This window comes from Dasypus novemcinctus, chromosome 1 (genome assembly GCF_030445035.2).
Source record: "Dasypus novemcinctus isolate mDasNov1 chromosome 1, mDasNov1.1.hap2, whole genome shotgun sequence".
NCBI lineage: Eukaryota > Metazoa > Chordata > Mammalia > Cingulata > Dasypodidae > Dasypus > Dasypus novemcinctus.
Window position 1 is genome coordinate 151,125,437 of NC_080673.1, and position 20,846 is coordinate 151,146,282.

The following is a 20,846-nucleotide window of genomic DNA, read 5'->3' on the forward strand; positions in this document are numbered from 1 at the left end:
TACTGTTAACATTTCATTATATTTTCCTCCAGGACTTTTTGTATAGGTAAAATTGGAATCAGAATAGTATTTAAAAATGTATTTTCCTATTTAGATTTGGAGTCTCATTTCCCTGAAGATAACAATGAAGCTTGTGTCCATATGTTGTATTCAGAGTCTAATATTCAATTTTAAGTTCTATAATATTGGTTGTCTAGATAAATGATAATTTATGTTTTAGCATTTCCTTAACTGTATTATTTAAAGAAGTAGAGTGGGACAATCAAACTCAAGTTTACCAAATCTGCTATAATTTTTGGCTTCCAAATCAGTTACTGGAACTTGTGTTATAGAGGTGGTATGATTTTGTTTTTTTGTTTTTTTTTGATGACCTGACTTGTTAAACACTGATCTCAGAACAAGAGTACATTTTTTCCACAAGATTTTTTTTTTAAGTTTTAGTTTATTTCTGAATTTTTGAAAGCATGGAAAAATACCTCTTTTCTCTTGCTAAATCATAACTTTTTTAAAGATTTATTTATTTTATTTCTCCCCGCTCCCCCATTGTCTGTTCTCTGTATCTATTTGCTGTGTGTTCTTCTTTTGTCCACTTCTGTTGTTGCCAGCAGCACGGGAATCTGTGTTTCTTTTTGTTGCGTCATCTTGTTGTGTCAGCTCTCTGTGTGTGTGGTGCCATTCCTGGGCAGGCTGCACTTTCGTGCTGGGCGGCTCTCCTTACGGGGTGCACTCCTTGCATATAGGGCTCCCCTACGTGGGGACACCCCTGTGTGGCACGGCACTCCTTGCGCGCATCAGCACTGCACATGGACCAGCTGTACACAGGTCAAGGAGGCCCGGGGTTTGAACCGCGGACCTCCCATATGATAGACAGATGCCCTAACCCCTGGGCCAAGTCCACTTCCCTAAATCATAATTTTAAAGGCATTTTCTCCCATTCCTGATGATATAGACAAAAGACTAATGTCATGGTCTCTAAATTTTTTATTCCACTGTGTCTTTTTTAAAGCTTATGCCTTTAAAACTACGTCAATCCACAGACTACTCAACTGTTGATGTGACTAGAAGATATTTTTTAATGCATCTGTATAGGGATAAGTCATAAGGAGTTATAAACATTTAGAGTTGATTTTAATAATTAAATTGCAAAATCCTGAAAGAGCTGTAAACAACATACTTCTCTTTTTTCTTACCAGCCCCTGTGCTAGCCTGGGAAGGCACAATATTCCACTCATTTGACAAAGACCCTGACAGCTTGGGTGATCCCTCTCCCCTTCCACCTACGCCCACTCCCAAGCCCTCGCTTGGCTCTAGAGTAGTTCAGTGAGTGATGTATAGGGAGACGCTATTCCCCTCCAAAGACCCACCCCTTCTCTTAGGGAGGTGGAGCACATCATTCTTACTGAGGACAGTACAAAATGCTTCAAGAGCCTTTTGCTTCTGGGAAGTTCATAGTAAACATAAGGGAAATACAGGCTAATGAAAACTGGGAGAGGCCTTAAAGAGTAATCCATCTACTTTTTTCCTCTTTGGCCAGCTTACTAAAAGATCCCATGTTTATGGGGAGTTTCTGAGAGCATCTGCCACTGATAACCTTTTTCTCTTGGTTTGGTATCAGTGACATTGTGGAGAGGTCAGAATGACTGGGGGGAAGGATGGGATGTTAAATGTGAGCCCAAAGAAATTCTTGTAGGTTACCTGTTTGTAACACTATCTGTAAGCTAGTTCATATAGGTAGACATATTTTTTTAAGTAAATGACTAGGATTAGGAAAAAAGTAAAGCTATTACATTGGCTTAACTCTACTCAGGCACTGAAAACAATTTAGGAAAGAAAACAAAGCAGCAGTTTTAATTTAACCTCTTGAAAAGGTTTATGCATTGTCTTCCCCCAACCACAAAAGAAAAACACAACCACAGGACAAATTGCTCTTTGAATGTTTCATAAGATATTAATAACTGCAGCAACAATAGAACTTGTGCTAGGATCAAAGTTTAAGTCATTTTAAAAAGTTTTTTCGTTCTTTTCATCTGAAATTGTTTATAGACTACCTTCAGAAAAACTTCCTATTTCCTCTTTGAGTTGAGAAGCTTTATAAGGCCAAGGTTACTAGGGAAATTTGGTTTATATGTTCCCTATAAATGAGAGAGAAAAAGAAGAAACGAAATAGCAGTAAACAGCTGACAACTAAAGAGAGTGTAATAACAATGATTGAGCTTTATGGAGAAATAATAGCTAGATCCTATTATAGAACTTAGACCATTCCAATTTCTAGGTCAAGTTTGTTTGCTTGGTGCACCTTGGAGAGGTAGGTGCTTTCAAACCGTCCTCCCACAAATCTCCTTAATAACCAACCAAGTCCAATGGCTCCCATCCAGCTAACCCAAGGAATCCTCTAAAGTGAACCAGAATCTCCCCCACAAAACCTTATACAAAGTTCTGTAACAGGAGGCCACAGAAATCTGGTAAAATGTAAGAACGTTAGTAACTCTTGAGTTTTAAGACAGCAGTCAAAAGACAAAAAGAAGAAAAAAGGTACGTGCATGGAGTCCTTGAATCTGAGTACAGTTTAGAAATATGTACATTTGATATATATTTTTTTATCCCTCCTTGGGGCCTTTTTGCTTGCGATCTGCTCTCTGTGTCCCCTTGTGTGTTCTTCTGTGTCTGTATTTATTTATTTTATTTCCCCTCCCCCCTTGTGGCTTGCTTGCTGTCTGCTCTCTGTCCATTCGCTGTGCACTCTTCTGGGTTTTTCTTGTCCCCCTTTTTTTGTTGGGTCAACTTGCTGAGTTGGCTCTCTGCACTGCTTGCAGGCTGCGCGGTGCTCCACGGCTTCTGCGGGCCGGGTGGCTCACCGTGACGTGTGGGCAAGCCTGCCTTCACAAGGAGACCCTGAGACGCAAACCCAGGGCCTCCCATATGGTAGACAGGAGCCCAGCTGATTGAGTCACAGCCGCTTCCCTGATATGTATTTTTGAAAGACTGAGGATTCTACAAAGCAGCAGCAAAACTTTTCATGGAAGACCCAGCATAACTGGAATGGAATCAGATGGAACCTTTCTAGGACAAGAAAGAAAATCAGAGGCAGCACGTGCCCTTCTTCCGTGATCACTTAGGCAAAATGAGCTGTCGTGAATGGTCAATGGGCAGCTTTGACTGGAATTAGCATCCTAATAGGATGGTCAATACCCATGCCCATTCAAAATGGAGTAAGCCTCTGTCTGCATTTAAACTGTCCTCCTGATTTTTATGCCAAACTAGAGACAGACTGGCCTGCTACGAAGGGTCTAGCGGAGCGTGGGGCTGAAACAGAAGCTGAGGCTTTCCACTGCATGGTGCTGGCTACTCCTGGGTGACCTGGGGAATGTTAGTTTTCCTGTACCTCATTCTCCTTGACTGTTACAGGATATAACCAGAGGAGGTAATCACCAAGGCTCTGTCCATCTCTGAAGTTCTGTGTAAAAGAAAGGCTGGAATCAATGTCAACAGGAGAGGTTACTGACCTGGCCTGACCCTCTCCTGCCCTAAGAGTATACCAGGAATCAATGCTAAAGATTTTTAGGTGGGGGGAAGTGGATGTGTCCCTAGTGATAAGGCCTACTTCTACCATATGGGAGGACCTGGTTTTAATCCCTGGGGCCTCCTGGTGAAATAGAAGAGAAAGCGTGCCTGCGTGGTGAGCCAGTGCCTGTGTGGTGAGCCGAGTGCCCACACAGTGAGCCAGGTACCCATGTGGGTGCCCACGTGGTGAGCTGAGTACCCGCATGGTGAGCCGAGTGCCCATGTGGTGAGCCAAGTGCAAACGTGGCGAGCCAACTGCCCGTGTGAGTGTCCACTTGGTGAGCCAAGTGCCCACGCAAGTGCCTGTGTGGTGAGCTGAATGCCTGTGCGAGTGCCTGCATGGCGAGCTGAGTGCCCGCATGAGTGCGCACATGGTAAGCCAGTGCCTGTGTGGCAAGCCAGTGCCCACATGGTGAGCCAAGTGCCTGCGCAGCAAGCTGAATGCCCACGTTGTGAGCTAGTGCCTGCATAAGTGAGTCATGCATCAAGATGATGACACAACAAAAGAGAGATGAAGGGGAGAATCCAGGTGAAGTGCAGCAGAGACCAGGAACTGAGGTGGCACAGCTGACAGGGAACCTCACTCCACACCAGAGGTCCCCAGGATAGAGTCCCAGTGAATCCTAGAGGAAGAAAGACAAGAAGACAAAAAGAGAAATAGATACAGAAGATCACACAGTGAATGGACACAGACAGCAAAAAAAACAGCAGAGCAGGGGAGGGGGAGTGGAAGAAAAATTAAAAAAAAAAAAAAAAAAAGATTTTTAGATGGGAGTCCAGAACCCACTGAAAACACAGGGATCTCACAGTGACTTGAGCCCAAGACCCTCTCACAATATGGATGGCTCCTTGTCCTGCCTAGAGGATGGAGAAAGACATTTATTTATACCAGGAACATTATGCAGGCAGATTAGTGAAGTGTGCCTCATCCCCAGACACCAACCACATCAAACCCTACTCAGGACTGTGCTGAGTGATTCTGCAATTGTTTGTTAAACATCAAGCCAATGTGATTCCCACACTCATGCTGTCTTTTACTGTCAACATCATCAAGTTCTGACCTGCCTGCATCAAATCCACAGCCCAGAACTTCTTGAAGGCTCTAACTCCCTACAAACAATTCATCTTAAACTGGGGAGAAGGGAGAGGTACATGTCTGCCAATTTTCTTTGCTCTGATTCAGAGAGGCAACTTAGATGTCTACAGAACTTAGGCAGAAGCTGTGTCACCCAAATATCTGATAGTGCCATATGTGGCTCTAAAGCAGGGGCTCCTAACCTTTTTTATTCCACAGACCCCTTATTAAGTCCACACTATACTGTGTATTATTTAATACCTATATCACACCCGCACCAACATGTCCCCACAAGAATAATGTTTGTTTTGTTTTGTTTTAAATTTAAATTCAAGCTCACGGACCCCTTGTTAAGAACCCCTGCTCTAAAGTAAGGAGATATAAGAGACCTTGACTCTTGTGATGGATCCTGTATTAATCAGGATTAACAAACCAGAGCGGACAGGATTGATTGATTGATTGATTGATTGGAGATTTAGTATAGGAATTGGTTCACACAATTTTAGGGATTGGCAAATTGAAATACTGCAGGGCAGGCCTTAAGATGGAAATTCATGAAGGTGACATTGAATTCCCCAGGAGGAGAAGCTGGTTGGCTGAAGTAGAGAAATTCTTTCCTATTCCTGAAATCCTGAGGTCTTGCCTTAAGTTCTTCAACTGGTTGGATGAGGCCTCTCCACTCAATGCTGAAGGTCATCTCCTTAATTGATTAGAGATGTAATCAGCCACAGGGCAATCGACTGTCTTAAATTTAAATCCATCTATAAAAGACCCTCACAGTAGCAATCAGAGAGTGCTTTCATGACCAAACAACTGGACACCCTAACCTAGACAAGCTGACCTATGAAATTAACATCCCAGACCCACTCTCCTGACTTTCTAGTAAATTTTAGTACAACCAAGGTGGGAATTCTTGGGCTCAAGACTTTGATTCTCCTCAGTTGGGTCTGGAAGTCCTCACCTCATCTGGCGCAGCACCTGGTGAAGTGGACTGGAGTACACCTGGCCATGCTAGGGCGTGAACAGGCCCTGGTTTGCTGCAGGCCTTGGACTCAGGGCTTTAATTAGAAAAAGCGGCCCCAGGGATTGCGTAGGCGTGGGAAAAGGTTGCAGATTGCAGAGCTGCCCACACAAGCCATCAGGAGAAAGGACTTGTGACCCAGTCTTCCACTTTAGGAACTCTAGGGGTAAACCACCTCTCCGCTATGAACCTGTCTCCATCTCTGTAAAATGGAGACTGAAAGCGCTGCCCTCATTTCCCAATTTTGAGAAGTAACTTCTGCCTGTGAGTAAACTTTTTTGGGGGTGTACAGCCTTCCCTGGCAAGGGCCCCAGAGTGCTAAACCACTTCAGTGGCAAAACGATGCGTACCCATGGGGTATCCCCGCAGCGAACTCGGGCGTACCCACCCCCCAGATCTGCCTGTCTCAGGGGAGTAAGCCCCCATCCCCGGAGAAAGCGTTCAAGGCATTTTTGTTTATCTTTTTCACAATCTGCTCCGTGCTTCCTCTCTGCTCAGAACGCGGCGGGCGCTCTGGGTCATCCTCCCGGCTCCAGCCTCCGCCCCCGCCCCCTCCCGCCTCCCGCCTCCACCAGCCCCACTCCGAAACCAAGTGCCGGGGGAAGCCCCGGAGGCCCGAGGAGAAGCAGCTCAGCAGTAAAGGCATTTTGGGGGCATCCCGGCAAGTACAGCTCCAGCCACCGGCTGCAGTCGCCGGGTACTCGCGCGGCGGTGGTGCTGCGGGAAGAGGGGTCAGCCCCGCGGGCCGAGGGTGCGCCGAGCTGTCGGTGAGCCCAGACTTTGGGTGTCCCGGGCGCCCCCCGATCTCGGTCCTTCCTTGCGCCCCGCCCGCCTGCGACCTCGCTCACCGCCGCCACTTCTCCCTCTCCCGTAGCCGCGCTGGGACCATGTCGGCGGAGACCGCGAGCGGCCCCACTGAGGACCAGGTGGAGATCCTGGAGTACAACTTCAATAAGGTCAACAAGCACCCGGACCCCACCACGCTGTGCCTGATCGCGGCCGAGGCCGGCCTTTCCGAGGAGGAGACGCAGGTGAGCTCCGCGCGCGCCGGCCCGCGCGCCCCTGACGGCCGCGCCCACCCTCTCCGCGGCCGGGCGCGCTCTGCCGGCGTCTCCCGGCTGCCCGCCCTTGCCCCGATCCTTCGTCGCTTCTGCCCGCATCTCGGGAGCGCCAGCCCGGGAGCCCGGACCCTCCGTCCCCTCCACCGCCGCATCCCAGCTTTCCCGCTCCCGCGCGCGCCCAGTCTGCGGTAGTTCCCCCAGGAACTGCTTAGAAACTTCACGTTCACCCTCCTTTCACTTTGCTTTCCCACTCTCCCGCACAGTCGGGATAAACGCTTTCTCCTCCCTCAGGGTTGGTAGCAGCGTATCTGGCCGGCTCTTCTCTCTCTTTCTCGTGTTCAGTGTCCACTCTGGGCTTCGACCAAAACCTTCTGGAGAGGTGCCATTTGCTCTCTCTGCGCCCAGAGTCCTCAATCTGTTCTCGTTGGAAAAATCAGAGCTGGAAGGAACCTTGACAGTCATCTCTAAAATCAGCGCTCTGGTTTGGCAAAAGGGGAAACTGGGACCCGAAGGAAGGGATCGAGACAGTTGCCAGGGTGGAACGGGTCGTTAGCAGCTCCATGCTCTGTGCACATCATGCTGCAGCTTCCCCTTAGCTGCAGAGATAAATTATAGCCAGGAAGATTTGGTTCAGGTTTTTTTTTTTTAAATGCCCTATGCTCTGAGGTTTAGAGTCTTTTGCTGGAAATTTCTAAGAAAGTAGACACCTGGCATTACAGTTGAAGGGAGTGGAAGCAGATTTCCCTTTAAGGACAGTGGTTTGGCTAGTTTTTAAAGCTCAGGTGTTATGCATGTTATCCTGAAAATTGCTTAGCACAATGCATGCCAGACTGTCCATGATTATTAACAACCCAGATGCAGTGTTGGCTTCTTACACTAACTTTAAAAAATATCCCTGGCTATACTTTGACTTCTATTTCCACTTAAGTCATGGAAAGACAGTTACACATGATAATACCCCCTGGGAACTCACCTGGTTCTTTTTGGTGGGAGCCCAAAGCACTTCAAACCTCTAATCTTTTTTTTTTTTAAATCAGTCTTATTGATACACATTCATAAATCATACAATGCATCCAAAGTGTACAATCAGTGGTATTTGGTATAATCTCAGCATTGTGTATTCATCACTTCAATCAGTATTAGTGTTTTTTTTGCTCCAATAATAATTTTTAAAAAGACCAAAAAAACCTCAACCACTTAATAATCACCTCTCAATCTCTGTCCTTCCCCTGCTGTACATAGCTGCTTTTCTGTTTCCATCTCTCTAATTTGTTTGTGTTTATATTTTGTATAGATGGACCCAAACATACCTTTTGTCTAGTTTCTTTCCTTTTTTTTTTTAAACCCTTAATGGAAGATTGTTAATATCTTGCTATACACTACTGTCCATAGTTTGCTTTGGCTGTATTAACATTGTATATCATTAATGTACATTTGTACTGTTTCAAAGAAAAACAGTCTTATATATACTTTATTACTCATTTCACGTGAGGTTTTGCTATGCTATACAATCCCATGTTACCTTTTTTTCGCTTTCCTTCTAGTAATATACATGACCCTAGACTTACCCTTTTAACCTCTACCATACCCCTATATTATTAGCACTGCTAGTGACAAACACTGTGATGTGCTTTCACCATTTCTATGCATTTCCAAAGATTTCTGAACTACCTTTTTACCAGTTCTGTACAGATTAACCCTCAGTTTTCCATTCTTACCTCATTCTATTTTCTGGTGACCTATATGCTAGTTAATAACTACAGGAGTTTACGCAATATATTTAGTTCATACAGTATTTGTTCTTTCTTGTCTGGCATGCTTCACTCAACGTAGTCTCCTCCACGTTCATCCATGTTGTCATATGTTTTATGACTTCATTTCTTCTTACAGTTACATAATATTCCATCATATGTGTATACCACAGTTTATCTCTTCATTAGTTGATGGACACCTGGGTTGTTTCCATGTTTTGGCAATTGTGAGTAATGCCACTATGAACATTGGTTTCACAACTTGAATCTTTTTTTTTAATTTTTTTTAAAAAGATACTTAGATTACATAAATGTTACATAAAAAATATAGGGGATTTCACATGCCCTGCTGCCTACATCTCTCACACTTTTCCATGTTAAACAATATCCCTCATTAATCACAGCTCTAATCTTATCTCTAAAGCAGGACCTTCTTTTTCCTTCCTGTTTTATAGATCAGAGCACAAGGCAGTGTCCTCTCACCGTGAACAACGCTCAGTGGGAAAGGGTGCTTCAGGGAACCCTGGAACCAAGACCCTCGACCCCAAGACTAAAATGATTTTTACTAATTAAGCCAAACTCACTTTGGAGAGATAATCCTCTCCCTCAGAGGTCAAATAGAAAGGTAAACAGATCAGTTTTTAGCAAATGGAGCAGCTGTCTGGCTAACCAGAACCAAAACTTAATAGAAGGTGATTTACTGTAACCCAAGTCTAATAGCTCATATTTCTTTGAGCTCCCTGGGGAGGTAGCCTCCTGAAATTATATAATTTAAAACCCCATGCTGTATTTAGAAATGAGGAATGATCCCAGAGACAATAACACATCTTTTTTTAAAAAATTTAACAGTTTCATTGAAATACAATTCACATGCCATAAATTCACCAATTTAAAATGTACAGTTCAGTAGCTTGGAGAATATTCACAGAATTGTGCAACAATCACAAAAGTTTTAGAACATTTTTTCCTTGCCTAAAAGGATCCTGGCACCCTTAGCTAGTCATCACCTGATCTCTCCCTCTGTCCTACAAACCACAGGAAACTACCACTCTACTTTCTGCCTTTATAGACTTTCCTATTCTGAGTACTTTTTAAAATGGTATCATACTATATACCTTTGCGACTACTTTCTTTCACTCAGTATGCTTTCAAGGTCCACCCATATTGTTACATGCATCAGTATTTCATTTCTTTCTGTTACTAAATGTGGTTATACCACATTTTCTTTATCCATTCATCACATACTGGGCATTTGGATTGTTCCATTGTTTGACTATTATGAATGATGTTGCTGCAAACATTCTTGGACACATTTTCATTGATCTTGGGTATATACTTAAGAGTGGAATTGCTGGGTTCTTTAGTAGTTTAGTAGTTAAACTCTGTTTAACCTCTCAAGCAACTGAGAATGTTCTCCAATGGGTATGGCATTTTACATTTCCTTCAGCAGCGTATGAGGGTTTCAATTTCTCCACATCTTGCCAAAACTATTTTTTTTCTTTATTAGAGAAATTGTGGGTTTACAGAACAATCATGCACAAAATACAGGATTCCCATATACCACCCTACCACCAACACCTTGCATTGGTGTGGAACATTAGTTATAATTAATGGTAGCACATTTTTATAACTGTGTCCATGGCTTTTTTTTTTTTTAAAGATTTATTTATTTATTTAATTTCCCCCCCTCCCCTGCTTGTCTGTTCTTGGTGTCTATTTGTTGCGTCTTGTTTCTTTGTCTGCTTTTGTTTCTTTGTCCGCCTCTGTTGTGGTCAGCGGCACAGGAAGTGTGGGCGGCGCCATCCTGGGCAGGCTGCACTTTCTTTTCACGCTGGGCGGCTTTCGTCACGGGCGCACTCCTTGCGCGTGGGGCTCCCCCACGCGGGGGACACCCTTGCGTGGCACGGCACTCCTTGCGCGCATCAGCACTGCGCATGGCCAGCTCCACACGGGTCGAGGAGGCCCGGGGTTTGAACCGCGGACCTCCCATATGGTAGATGGACGCCCTAACCACTGGGCCAAAGTCCGTTTCCCTCCATGGCTTTTTTAGTGTAGTCCTATGGATATATTTTTTTTAGTTTTAATTCTGGTACCATATATACAATCTTACATTTCCCCCTTTTAATCATATTCAGATATATATTTCAGTGCTGTTAATTGCATCCACAGTGTTGTGCTACCATAACCACCATCCATTACCAAACATTTCCATCATTCCAAATAGGAATCCTGTACATTTTAAGCCTTGAATTCCCATTTCGTAATCCCACCCTTTCCCCTGGTAAACTATATTCTAGATTCTGACTATGTGAGTTTATTTAATCTAATTGTTTCAAATCGATGAGATCACACAGTATTTATCCTTATGTGTCTGGCTTATTTCACTCAATGATATCTTCAAAGTTCATCCATGTTGTCACATATATCAGTACTTCATTCCTATTTATTGCGGAATAATCATTGTATATACACATCCATTCACTGGTTAATGTACACTTGGGCTGCTTCTATATATTGGCAGTTGTGAATAATGCTGCTATGAACATAGGTATGCAAATATCTCTTCGAGCCCTTTCAGTTCTTTTGGGTACATAACTAGAAGTGGAAATACTGGATCATATGGTAGTTCTATACTTTACTTTCTGAGGAAACACCAAACTGTCTTACACAGCAACTGCACCATTTTACACTGCCACCAGCAATGAATGAGTGTTCCTATTTCTCTGCATCCTCTCCAATACTTGAAAATTTCTGTTTTGTTGCTTTTTTTTTGAATTGCAGTCATTCTAATGGGTGTGAAATAGTATTTCATTGTGGTTTTGATTTGAATTTCCTGATGGATAATGATGTTAAGCATCTTTTCATATGCTTTTTTGGGGCCATTTGTATATCTTCTTTGGAGAGATGTCTATTGAAGTCTTTTGTCCATTGTTTAATTGGATTGTTTGTCATTTTGTTGTTAAGTTGAAGAATTTTTCATAGATGATAGATATTAGTCCTTTATCAGATATGTGGTTTCCAAATATTTTCTCCCATTGTGTAGGTTGTCTTATTACTTTCATGATAAAATACTTCAAAGCATAGAAGTTTTTTTTCTTTAATGAAGTCCCATTTATCTATTTTTTCTTTTGTTGCTTGTGTTTTGGGTGTAAAGTCTAAGAACGATTGACTAACCCTTGGTCCTGAAGATGCTTCCCTATGTTTTCTTCCAGGAGATTGATAGTTCTAGCTCTTATATTAACATCTTTGATCCCATTTTTGAATTGATTTTTGTATATGGTGAGAGGTAGGGGTCCTCTGTCCTTTTTTTTGCAAATGGGAATCTGTTTTCCCAGCACCATTTTTTGAAGGAACTATTTTTTTTTTCCATTGAGTAGTCTTCGCCCTTGTGTCAAAAACCAGTTGTCCATAAATATGAGGGTTGATTTCTGAGCTCTCAGTTCTATTCCACTGGTCTATATTTCTTCCCTTCAGCCAATACCATGTTGTTTTGATTACTGTGGCTATGTAATAAGTTTTTAAGATAGGGAAGTGTGAGTCTCCTCCAGCTTCATTCTTCTTTTTCAAGACGGCTTTAACTAATTTTAGCTTTTCCATTTCTGCAAAAAAAGTTGTTGCAATTTTGATTGGGATTGCATTGAATGTATAAATTGCTTTGGGTAGTATTGACATCCTGATGATGTCAATCCTTCCAATCCACAAACTTGGAATATCCTTCCATTTATTTAGGTTTTCTTTAATTACCTTTAGCAATGTTTTGTAGTGTTCTGTGTACAAAGTCCTTTATATACGTTGTTAGATTTATTCCCAGATATTTGATTCTTTTAGCTGCTATTGCAAATGGATTTTTCTTCTTGATTTCTTGTTCCAATTTTTCATTACTTATGTATAGAAACACTACTGATTTTTGAGTGTTGACCTTGTACCCCACCACTTTGCTGAATTCATTTATTAACGCTAGGAGTTTTATCATGAATTTTCAGGATTTTCTGTATATAGGATCATTTTATCTGGAAACAGGAAAAGTTTTACTTCTTTCTTTCCAATTCCGAAGTCTTTTATTTCTTTTTCTTGCCTGATTGCTCTGCAAGAACTTTTGGTACAATGTTGAATAACAGTGATGACAGTGAGCATCCTTGTCTTGTTCCTGATCTTTGAGGGAAAGCTTTCAGTTTTTCACCAAATTTAACATCCTAAATATATTACAATCATATTTGGTTTGATACCAACTTAACTTCAGTAGCATACACATATGCTTTTCATATATCCTTCTGTTCCCCACTATTTTTCATATTTTTTACCACTTATATCTTTGTACATTGTATGTCCAAAAACCTAGACTGATCATTACTTTTTATGCATTCGCGTTTTTAGCACCTGTAGGAAGAAATAGAGGTACTTACCAAATAATATAATACAATAATACTGGCATTTATAATTACCCAAATGTTATTTTTACCACAGGTCTTTATTTCTTTATGCTGCTTTGAACCACTGTCTGGTGTCCTTTCCTTTCAGCCTAAAGAAGTCATTTTAGGATTGCTGATATTGATGATATACTCCTCGAGCTTTGGTTTATCTGAAAATGTCTTAATCTCTCCCTCATTTTTGAAAGAGAGTCTTACTGGATGTAAAATTCTTGGCCAGCAGTTGTTTTCCTTCAGCAGTTTAAGCATTTCGACCCACTGGCTTTTTGCCTCCCTGGCTTCTAATGAGAAATTAACATTCAGTCTAATTGGTACTCCCTTGTATGGAACATGTTGCTTTTCTACTGCAGCTTTCATAACTCTCTCCTGTCCTTTGCATTCAATTGTGTGATAAATATATGACAGTTTATTTTTCTTCATGTTAATCCTGTTTGATGTTCTCTGAGCTTTCTGGATGTGCATACTCACATCTTTTGCTGAATTTAGGAAGTTCTCTGTCATTATTTCTTTGAATATTCCTCTGCTTCTTTCTTCTTCTCCTTCTGGAACTCCCATAATGCATTTACTGGTATACTTAATGGTGCCCCATAGCTGTCTTAGCGTATTTAAGCTTTTAATATTTCTTTTTTCTTTCTGTTCCTCAGTTTGACCCATGTAAAGTGTCTTGTCTTCAGGTTCACTGATTCTGTCTTCTGCTGGCTCCAATCTGCTCTTAAAACCCTCTTGAGCATTTTTCATTTCAGTTTTGTAGTTTTTGTAGTAATTCTCTTTGTTTCTTTTTTTTAAATTTCTGTCTATTGAAATGCTCACATTGCTCATTGTTTTTCTGATATCCTTTAGTTCTTTGTATTTTACTTCATCTCCTTGAGCATTTTTAAGATCATTTTTTTAAAAGGCTTTGTTTGGTATGTCCATAGTCTTGTTGTCTTTGTTGATATTTTCTGTATTTTTATCCTCCTCCTTTGAATGAACCATCATTTCCTGTTTCTTTGTCTTATACTCTTTCGTTGCACATTGTACATTTTAATATTTTAAAATGTGAACTTTGGGATTTACTCCCTGGGATGTTAGTTTCCTGGTTTTGTAATCAGCTGGTAATAAGACAGTGATTTTCTTGAGCTTCAGCCCTCCTTTCAGGAAGGTCTGCCCAAGGCGAATGCACTGTGTAGGGTTTTCCCTGTCTTACTGGGACTTTGTTTTGTCCTGGGCTTTTGCTTATTAGTTGTTTTGGAGTTTCCCTGCTTACAGGAATTTGATTGTCCACTCTTTTCCCGGGGGGAACAGATCTTCCCCTCCTAGACATCTGAAGACAGCAGGCTTCGTCTCAGTCTGTTCACCTCTTTAGTTTTTATACTCCTTTCTTTGTCTCATGCTACTTTTTCATGGAGGGCTAATTCTGGGAAGAGGGTCACCTCAGAGAGGACTTTCCCAAGTTGGTCTTTCCTGGCAAAAACAGGGCCAGGAACCAATGAAGGAGGCACAGACTGGCTCCAATTTACCCTGGGGAGGAGAACAGGAAGGGTGCCCCCAGCTTCTTTGATGGCTCCCCAAAGCTGAGCTTTCCTGGCCTACCCACAAACCTGAGGAAGTGCTGCATCTTTAAATCTCCATTGCTTCTGCCCCTGTCCAGGGAGGGTTGAAACAATGCTGCTGCTCTTGTGCAGGGTAGGGTTGAAGCAATGCTGCCTAAGAGCCGGGACCCAGCTATCCAAAGGAGCTAATCAAAAGCTGTCATCAGTGATTGGCCATGCCCACTCCTGTTCTTGGGGAAGAGGATTTTTATGGCCCTTTCTGTCACCAGCTGCTAGCCAGGGATGGGACCCTGTAGCAGCCTACTTTAAGAGTGGGGGATGAGCACTGTACGCCATGCAGAGAGCAATTTACAGTTCTTTACTATAATTTTCAGCCTCTTTCTTCCTCTCTTCCGTGGATGTTGTATAGTGTTCTTCTGGCCTCTGAAGTTTCAAAATAGTTGTTTCAGACAGTTCCTGCCTGTTTAAAAGGTGCTTTACTGGCAAGATTGAATACTGGAGCTCCCTACTCTGCCATCTTCCCTGGAAGTCCTGAATAACTCATCTTCTAAAATCAAGGCTGTGGGTTTATTTATTGTGGGCAGAATATCAACTAGGGATCTAGCTTCTCTCAGCCTCTCTTTCTCCCAGAGCCAAATTACCATCATTTCTCTTATCTGTAAAACAGAATAATTATGTTGACCTTTCTAATGACCAAGATTTCCCAGGGCCATAACTGTCTAAAAATTAACTTAGGTAATTCTCATGACAATACTGTGAGGTAGGCACATTAGTCCAATTATGCAGATAGGTACAGTGCCCAGAAAGGTTAAATAACTTCTCCATGACTACCCAATCAGTAGTAGCAGAGCTAGGATTTGAATGCAATAAGTATGGCTCTGGATTTCAGGCTCATACCCACCCACCCTGTGATGCCATCTCTACAGAGGGAGAATGGAAACAGTAGATTGGGGGTCGGGAGAGGACTGAAAACTCAATTTATGCTGTATTTCTTCCTGAAAACATCCGTGCATTGAGCACCAGTCATTCAGGCTATTTTCAAACTCTCCTTGGGGTTCACTGATATTAAAGAATTGAAATGAAATCAGGTGAGTGGAGGAAGAAAGAAAAGACAGCTGTTGCTCTCTCTTTTTGAGGTCAGACAGTTCAATTTAACAGGGTCTCTGTACAACAGGCTCATCTGCCCTTCTCACGCAGCCCTTCTCCCACTTCTTTTCTGCCATTCTCAAATGATAGACCCCGCCCTGGAATGGGTGGGGGTGGGGGTGAGTGAGCCTCTTTGCAAGGCCTCTGGCTTCCTCTTCCTGCCACTGGGGCCAACATCAAGGGCAATCACATCTTCTTCCTCCCTGCAGTTGCCACAGCTCTGCTTGCCCCTCCGTCTTCCTGCCTAGACCTGCAGGGAAGCATCTGAGACCTCAGAGCTCAGAGAAAGGCAAAATTTTAGCAATTTCTGAGAAAGAGGCTTCCTAGATACCTCATTCTGCCTGTCCTTTGACCCCTTTACTAAATTGGGTCTCGTCTTCCAACTTGCACTCCCTCCACCCCCATGTGAACTGGTGGTAAGAATGAGTTCTTCTTTAATGTTCTCAAGCAACATGTGCATCTAGAGTATCTGCTAAAGAAAATTATCTTCTGGAGATATGATACCCAACGATGACCCTTTAGGCATTAATAAAATTATTGTTATTTATAGCAGGCCTTGTTAGGGACCCTTTCAGTAGCTCCATAGAGGCTACAGTCTGCTCGGCCTTCATATATGCAGCATCTGGAATCAGCAGCTGCCCTTTCTATTCTTTATTAGTGTTGCCCCTTTCCACAGGAAAGAGTCACCAAAGCCAACATCTCCTGTCCCTAGCTCTTTGACCTTCCCCAGGCCCACCCACCTCCAGAAATGGAATCACTCTCCTCATTTTCCTAGAACAAGTAATACTTTAGTAGAAGAAAAATAAGCATGAAATGTTCTCATGAGATAGTTAACCAGAGCTGATTCATACTGCTGACACTTTGCAGGGTCAAAGGGGAGTAAGAAACCTTCTCTGACTGGGGGCTTTGCCGACTTCTTCATTACTATTCCACAGTAGGACAAGTTTCTCTGAGGTGCAGGGAGCTCTAATTGAAGTGCCTTTTTAAGTTGTACTTGCTGGAAGCCTAGAATAAGTTTTTCTCATGACAGGAATCTAGATACCTCTGACATTTAAAATAGATGAAATCTTATAGTATCTCCATCTCTGCATCTCATTATTTTGGATTCACTGTTAAAAGGAGCTGCAAAAGGGGTCCTCTGGGAGGTTGGGTTAATCTGGCATTTTCTTTTATCACTAATTCAAACCCAGTGTAGCTGGCATTGGTTCTTAGAGAGATTTCCATTGTTTTTTGTTTTTTTTTAATCTTCTCTTTTTGATGTTCTGGGCCTATTCCCAGAACTCAGTGGTTTGAGTGGTTGAGTTTTATCAGTGGAATAAAAACCTCTAAAGGTCTCCCCTTGAAAAGAATGAAATGTTCATTACTAGAGAAAAGCACAGGGACAATGTTATTTTTCCCCAAACCCTCCCCATCACAGTGTCTAATTATTATCTGCTCACCCAGAGTAAATAAATCCCTATCAGTGGGTAAGGGTAATGAGGGTATTCATTTATAAGTAAGCCAGGAATGAATGCCCTTCCCAGGGGATGACTGAAACAAAGAAGAGAAGGTTAAAGGTGGAGAACTAGTATTGATGTGAGTGAGATGTGACATGATTCAGCTCCAGAGGGGGGGGGGGGGGGAAGAAAGCAAGAGAGGTGTTTAATAGGATTTGTTGGACAGCAGTCGTTTTGCTAAATTACTATAAACTTGAAGATTTTTAAAAAATTCTTCAGAAAACAGTTGTGCTTTTCTTGAACTCCCTCCCACCCCCCAGTTCTTGCGCTTGATTTCTAAGCATTTGGAAGCCAGCTCATAAATTCACAAATGTGGTCAATGCCGAAGCTATTTTTAGTTGCCCTACATACATATTCTGCTCCATTACAGTATAAAAATGTGGGCTGTTATTCTGAATGGAACCAGATCAACCATTTTGTCTTAAATGAATCCTAATAGAAAATCATCCGTATTCAAATTAGTCTTAAAAACTCTATATAATTTACCTCTAATAACTAGAAAACCTATTTAATCAAACTTTGTAGCCTTGAACTCCCCCACAGAACTATCTCTTAAATGGAATTGGAGCCATGCTGCTCTGTAAACCTTCTCTTCGTGGCCTTAATGAATAGTCACTTCTCTCCCTATGACCTTGGGCTCACACTCAACTCCCTCTTAGCTCCCTAGATCTCTGAAGAGATGAGATATTTCCCAGTATGTCCCTAGTGGCCATCCCATTTGTCTTCAGGTTGAAATTGCCACCTGGGCAGGCATCCGTCTGTGCTAAGGCAGGAGCCTTCTAGATGTCTCTCACCACATCAACTCCATCAGCATATGCCACATCCGGTGTCTCATAGCTGTGCTCTTTATGCTTCCTTTTGTCCTTGCCCTTAGAATTGGTGAGTCTTGGACAATCCAGGAAGGATAATGTAGCCCCTGTAAGCTTACCTCTTCACATGTAGTCAAGTTGGCTGGTGCTCTGCTTCTACGGACTTGCCCAAGTTCACATAGCCAGTTGGTTACAATCGACCTTCTTATTGTCAAGGATGGGACTGCAGACCCCCCAGGGGTCATACACCCAAGCATTTTGCCTGTTTCTGCCAATGTAACATACAAACAGTATCATTTTCAATGTATGCTATGATGTGTGAAAGTTTGGGAAGTACAGAAGGAGAATAGAGTTTGGGGGTCCCAAATTCATGTAGAACTCTCTAACTCAGGGGTTCTTAACAAGGAGTCCATAAGCTTGAATTTAAATTAAAAAAAAACAAACATTATTCTTGTGGGGATGTGTTAGTTCAGGTGTGATATATTTATTAAATAATACATAGTAGAGTGTGGACTTAGTCATGGTTTTCACCTGACTGGCAAAGGAATCCGTGGAACAAAAAAGGTTAAGAACTCCTGCTCTAACTCAGTTCCTCCATTATAGATCACTATTTGCTGCTTCAAACTTGTTTTCTCAAAATCCCAGTTCTCCCCTGGCCATCTAGGTCCAGACCTCAGCCCTGTTTCCTTAACCCCTCTTTGAGGAGTCCCCCAACCCTTCAGTAGCATAGTAAAGGCAGTCAATGATGTATCGAGAATAGACCACACTGCCTTCTAACATAAAAAGAATTTATTTAGCCCTTACATCATATTATGTCTAGAAGCTCCCCATCTGGGCACCTCCCGAAATCCATGGTCACTTCAATGAGGTGTGAATATTTAGGTCACACAGATCTGGAAGGTTCTGAGTAAACATGGTAGACCCACTCTGTCTTCTCCAACTGTTCAGTGGTCCTGGCGCAGGAGAAATTGGTCTGGCTTATTCCACATAGTCCTAAGAAGGAGCACTACAGGTTGTCCAGTTCTTAGTGATTCATTCATTTTATTTAACAAATACTGAGCTCTACTGATGAGCAAGACCCTGGGTGCAATCAGTACAGATTGATGGGATATAGCAGCCCTAAGCTCTATCTGGAAGCACTTCAGTTTCTTTTATTCTTACAACGAACATTAATTAATTCCTAACTATTAAGCCCTTGTACTAGGAACTAGGGATGCAATGGTGATAAGATGAATATGATATCTGCTTTCATGGATCTTACATCCTAGAAGGAAATGTAGATTTTAAAAGTGTATATACAAGAATGTTCTCTCATGAATGATAAATATATAATACTAATATAGGGTATTAATAACTGGATGGGTTGGGTAAAAATACACCAAATGTAAGATTTGGGCTATAGTTAGTAGTAATATTTTGATGAGCGCTTTCATAGTTTGTAACAAATGTTTCACAACAAATGCAAGGTTTTGGTTGTGGGGAGATGTATGGGAGCCTTGTATGATGATATGTATGTTTGTTTTCTAAATTCACAACTTTTACTATATACTTATTTATGTTCATGTATGAATGTAATTCAATAAAGCTTTATTTTTTTTTAAAGTGAATGTACAAGTAAATAAATTACATATACCGAAAGGTCTTTGAAGGCATAAAAGTGCGAAAGTAGATAATAAGGAGGTAGATGGGGACCCCACTTTAGATAGAGTGCTCAGGGAAGGTGTCATTAAGAAGGGTCTATTTAAGCTGAGACCTAAGGATGAGAGGGAAATTATCAGCTAAGAATGAAGGTAAAACATTCTGGGTCGAGAAATAGCATGTGCAAAGGTCCTGAGATAGAAAAGTTATCACAGTGAGAAGCACCATCCCCATTCACACAGCTCATGCCACCCTACTTTCCAGGTGGGACTCCAAAACTGCCTTTTGGAAGGGGAAGGAGCGTTTCCATTTTTCAGTATGAGACAGGTAATTTTGTGTATTTCCTTCCTCCAGAAATGGTTCAAGCAGCGCCTGGCCCAGTGGCGGCAATCGGAAGGCTTGCCTTCGGAGTGCAGATCCGTCACGGACTAAGGAGACGGCGGGCACGGGCAGCCTCCTTTCGTGAAGACCATCTGCTGTTTCTCTCCGCTTAGCCAAGTTGTCTTGTTTTGTCAGTGTAATACTGTCTGTCCCATTGCTAGCTGTCCTGCTATTTAACACAATGCTGTATTTTTTTAATGTACATAACCAAAAAAGAAGATACCAGGAAGCTATGTGCAGCTTCTGTGTGAAGCAGTGACTTGGCTGGGAATGGGGCGTGGTCGCGTTTCCTTGTGGGTGATGGTGACGGCTGGTGGTGAAAACTGCTAGTTGCTCTTGACCATCACCTCCAGTGACAGTTTACTGTCCCCATTCACTTCAGAGTAGGCAAGGCCTCTGTTGAAAAGACTACTTGACCAAGAGGGGAAAATATTTCTTTCTGCACCTAATTCTTCCAGTCATTTTCCCTACGTTTCATTGATGGTTCAGTGGGAATACAGAGGAGGATTCAAGTCACTCAGATTTCATAAAGCAGTTTCCTAGATTACAGCATTAGCTTGGAAAGAAACGAATTAGGCTACACAACTGAAACAACTGGGAGAAAAGTAACTAAGAAAAAAAAATCCATATCCTTGAATTTATCTTATTTAAATGCATTTGTTAAATTTATTTTGCTAAATGAAATGAACTGCTTTTTGCCTCTGAAATGACAGTATTCTTAATAAAATCTTAACTCTTTGTTGGAACTGCATTGAGTCCTCTGTAGATTTTTGGTGGAATAATAAGCATTTACAAGGAAACAGAATAGTTCCTACACAGAAATAGACTAGTCAAAAGAGCTGTCATTTTCCAAATCTTTGCAACTTAAATTATGGTCCAAGGACCAGCGTCATCAGCAATAGCCATGAGCATGTTAAAAATGCAGAGGGGGGTGGACGTGGCTCAAGC

The 20,846-nt window shown here is 42.1% G+C and overlaps 1 protein-coding gene across 1 annotated transcript; it reads left to right on the forward strand.

The window, feature by feature from the left end:
• The first annotated feature begins 5,960 nt into the window (after positions 1–5,960).
• On the forward strand, positions 5,961–20,644 carry HOPX (HOP homeobox). Its single transcript, XM_004460576.5, has 3 exons — positions 5,961–6,424; positions 6,532–6,688; positions 19,872–20,644. The coding sequence occupies exons 1-3, from the start codon at positions 6,000–6,002 to the stop codon at positions 19,947–19,949; spliced, it is 660 nt and encodes a 219-aa protein (XP_004460633.3). The 5' UTR covers positions 5,961–5,999; the 3' UTR covers positions 19,950–20,644.
• Positions 20,645–20,846: the final 202 nt, after the last annotated feature.

What these genes read in the sequence shown, in the direction of transcription:
- HOPX (XM_004460576.5), top strand. Translation starts at nt 6,000, where the DNA reads ATGCGTACCCATGGGGTATCCCCGCAGCGAACTCGGGCGTACCCACCC. An exon ending in GAGGGTGCGCCGAGCTGTCG is followed by an intron (nt 6,425 to 6,531) that starts GTGAGCCCAGAC and finishes CCTCTCCCGTAG; the next exon opens with CCGCGCTGGGACCATGTCGG. An exon ending in TTTCCGAGGAGGAGACGCAG is followed by an intron (nt 6,689 to 19,871) that starts GTGAGCTCCGCG and finishes TCCTTCCTCCAG; the next exon opens with AAATGGTTCAAGCAGCGCCT.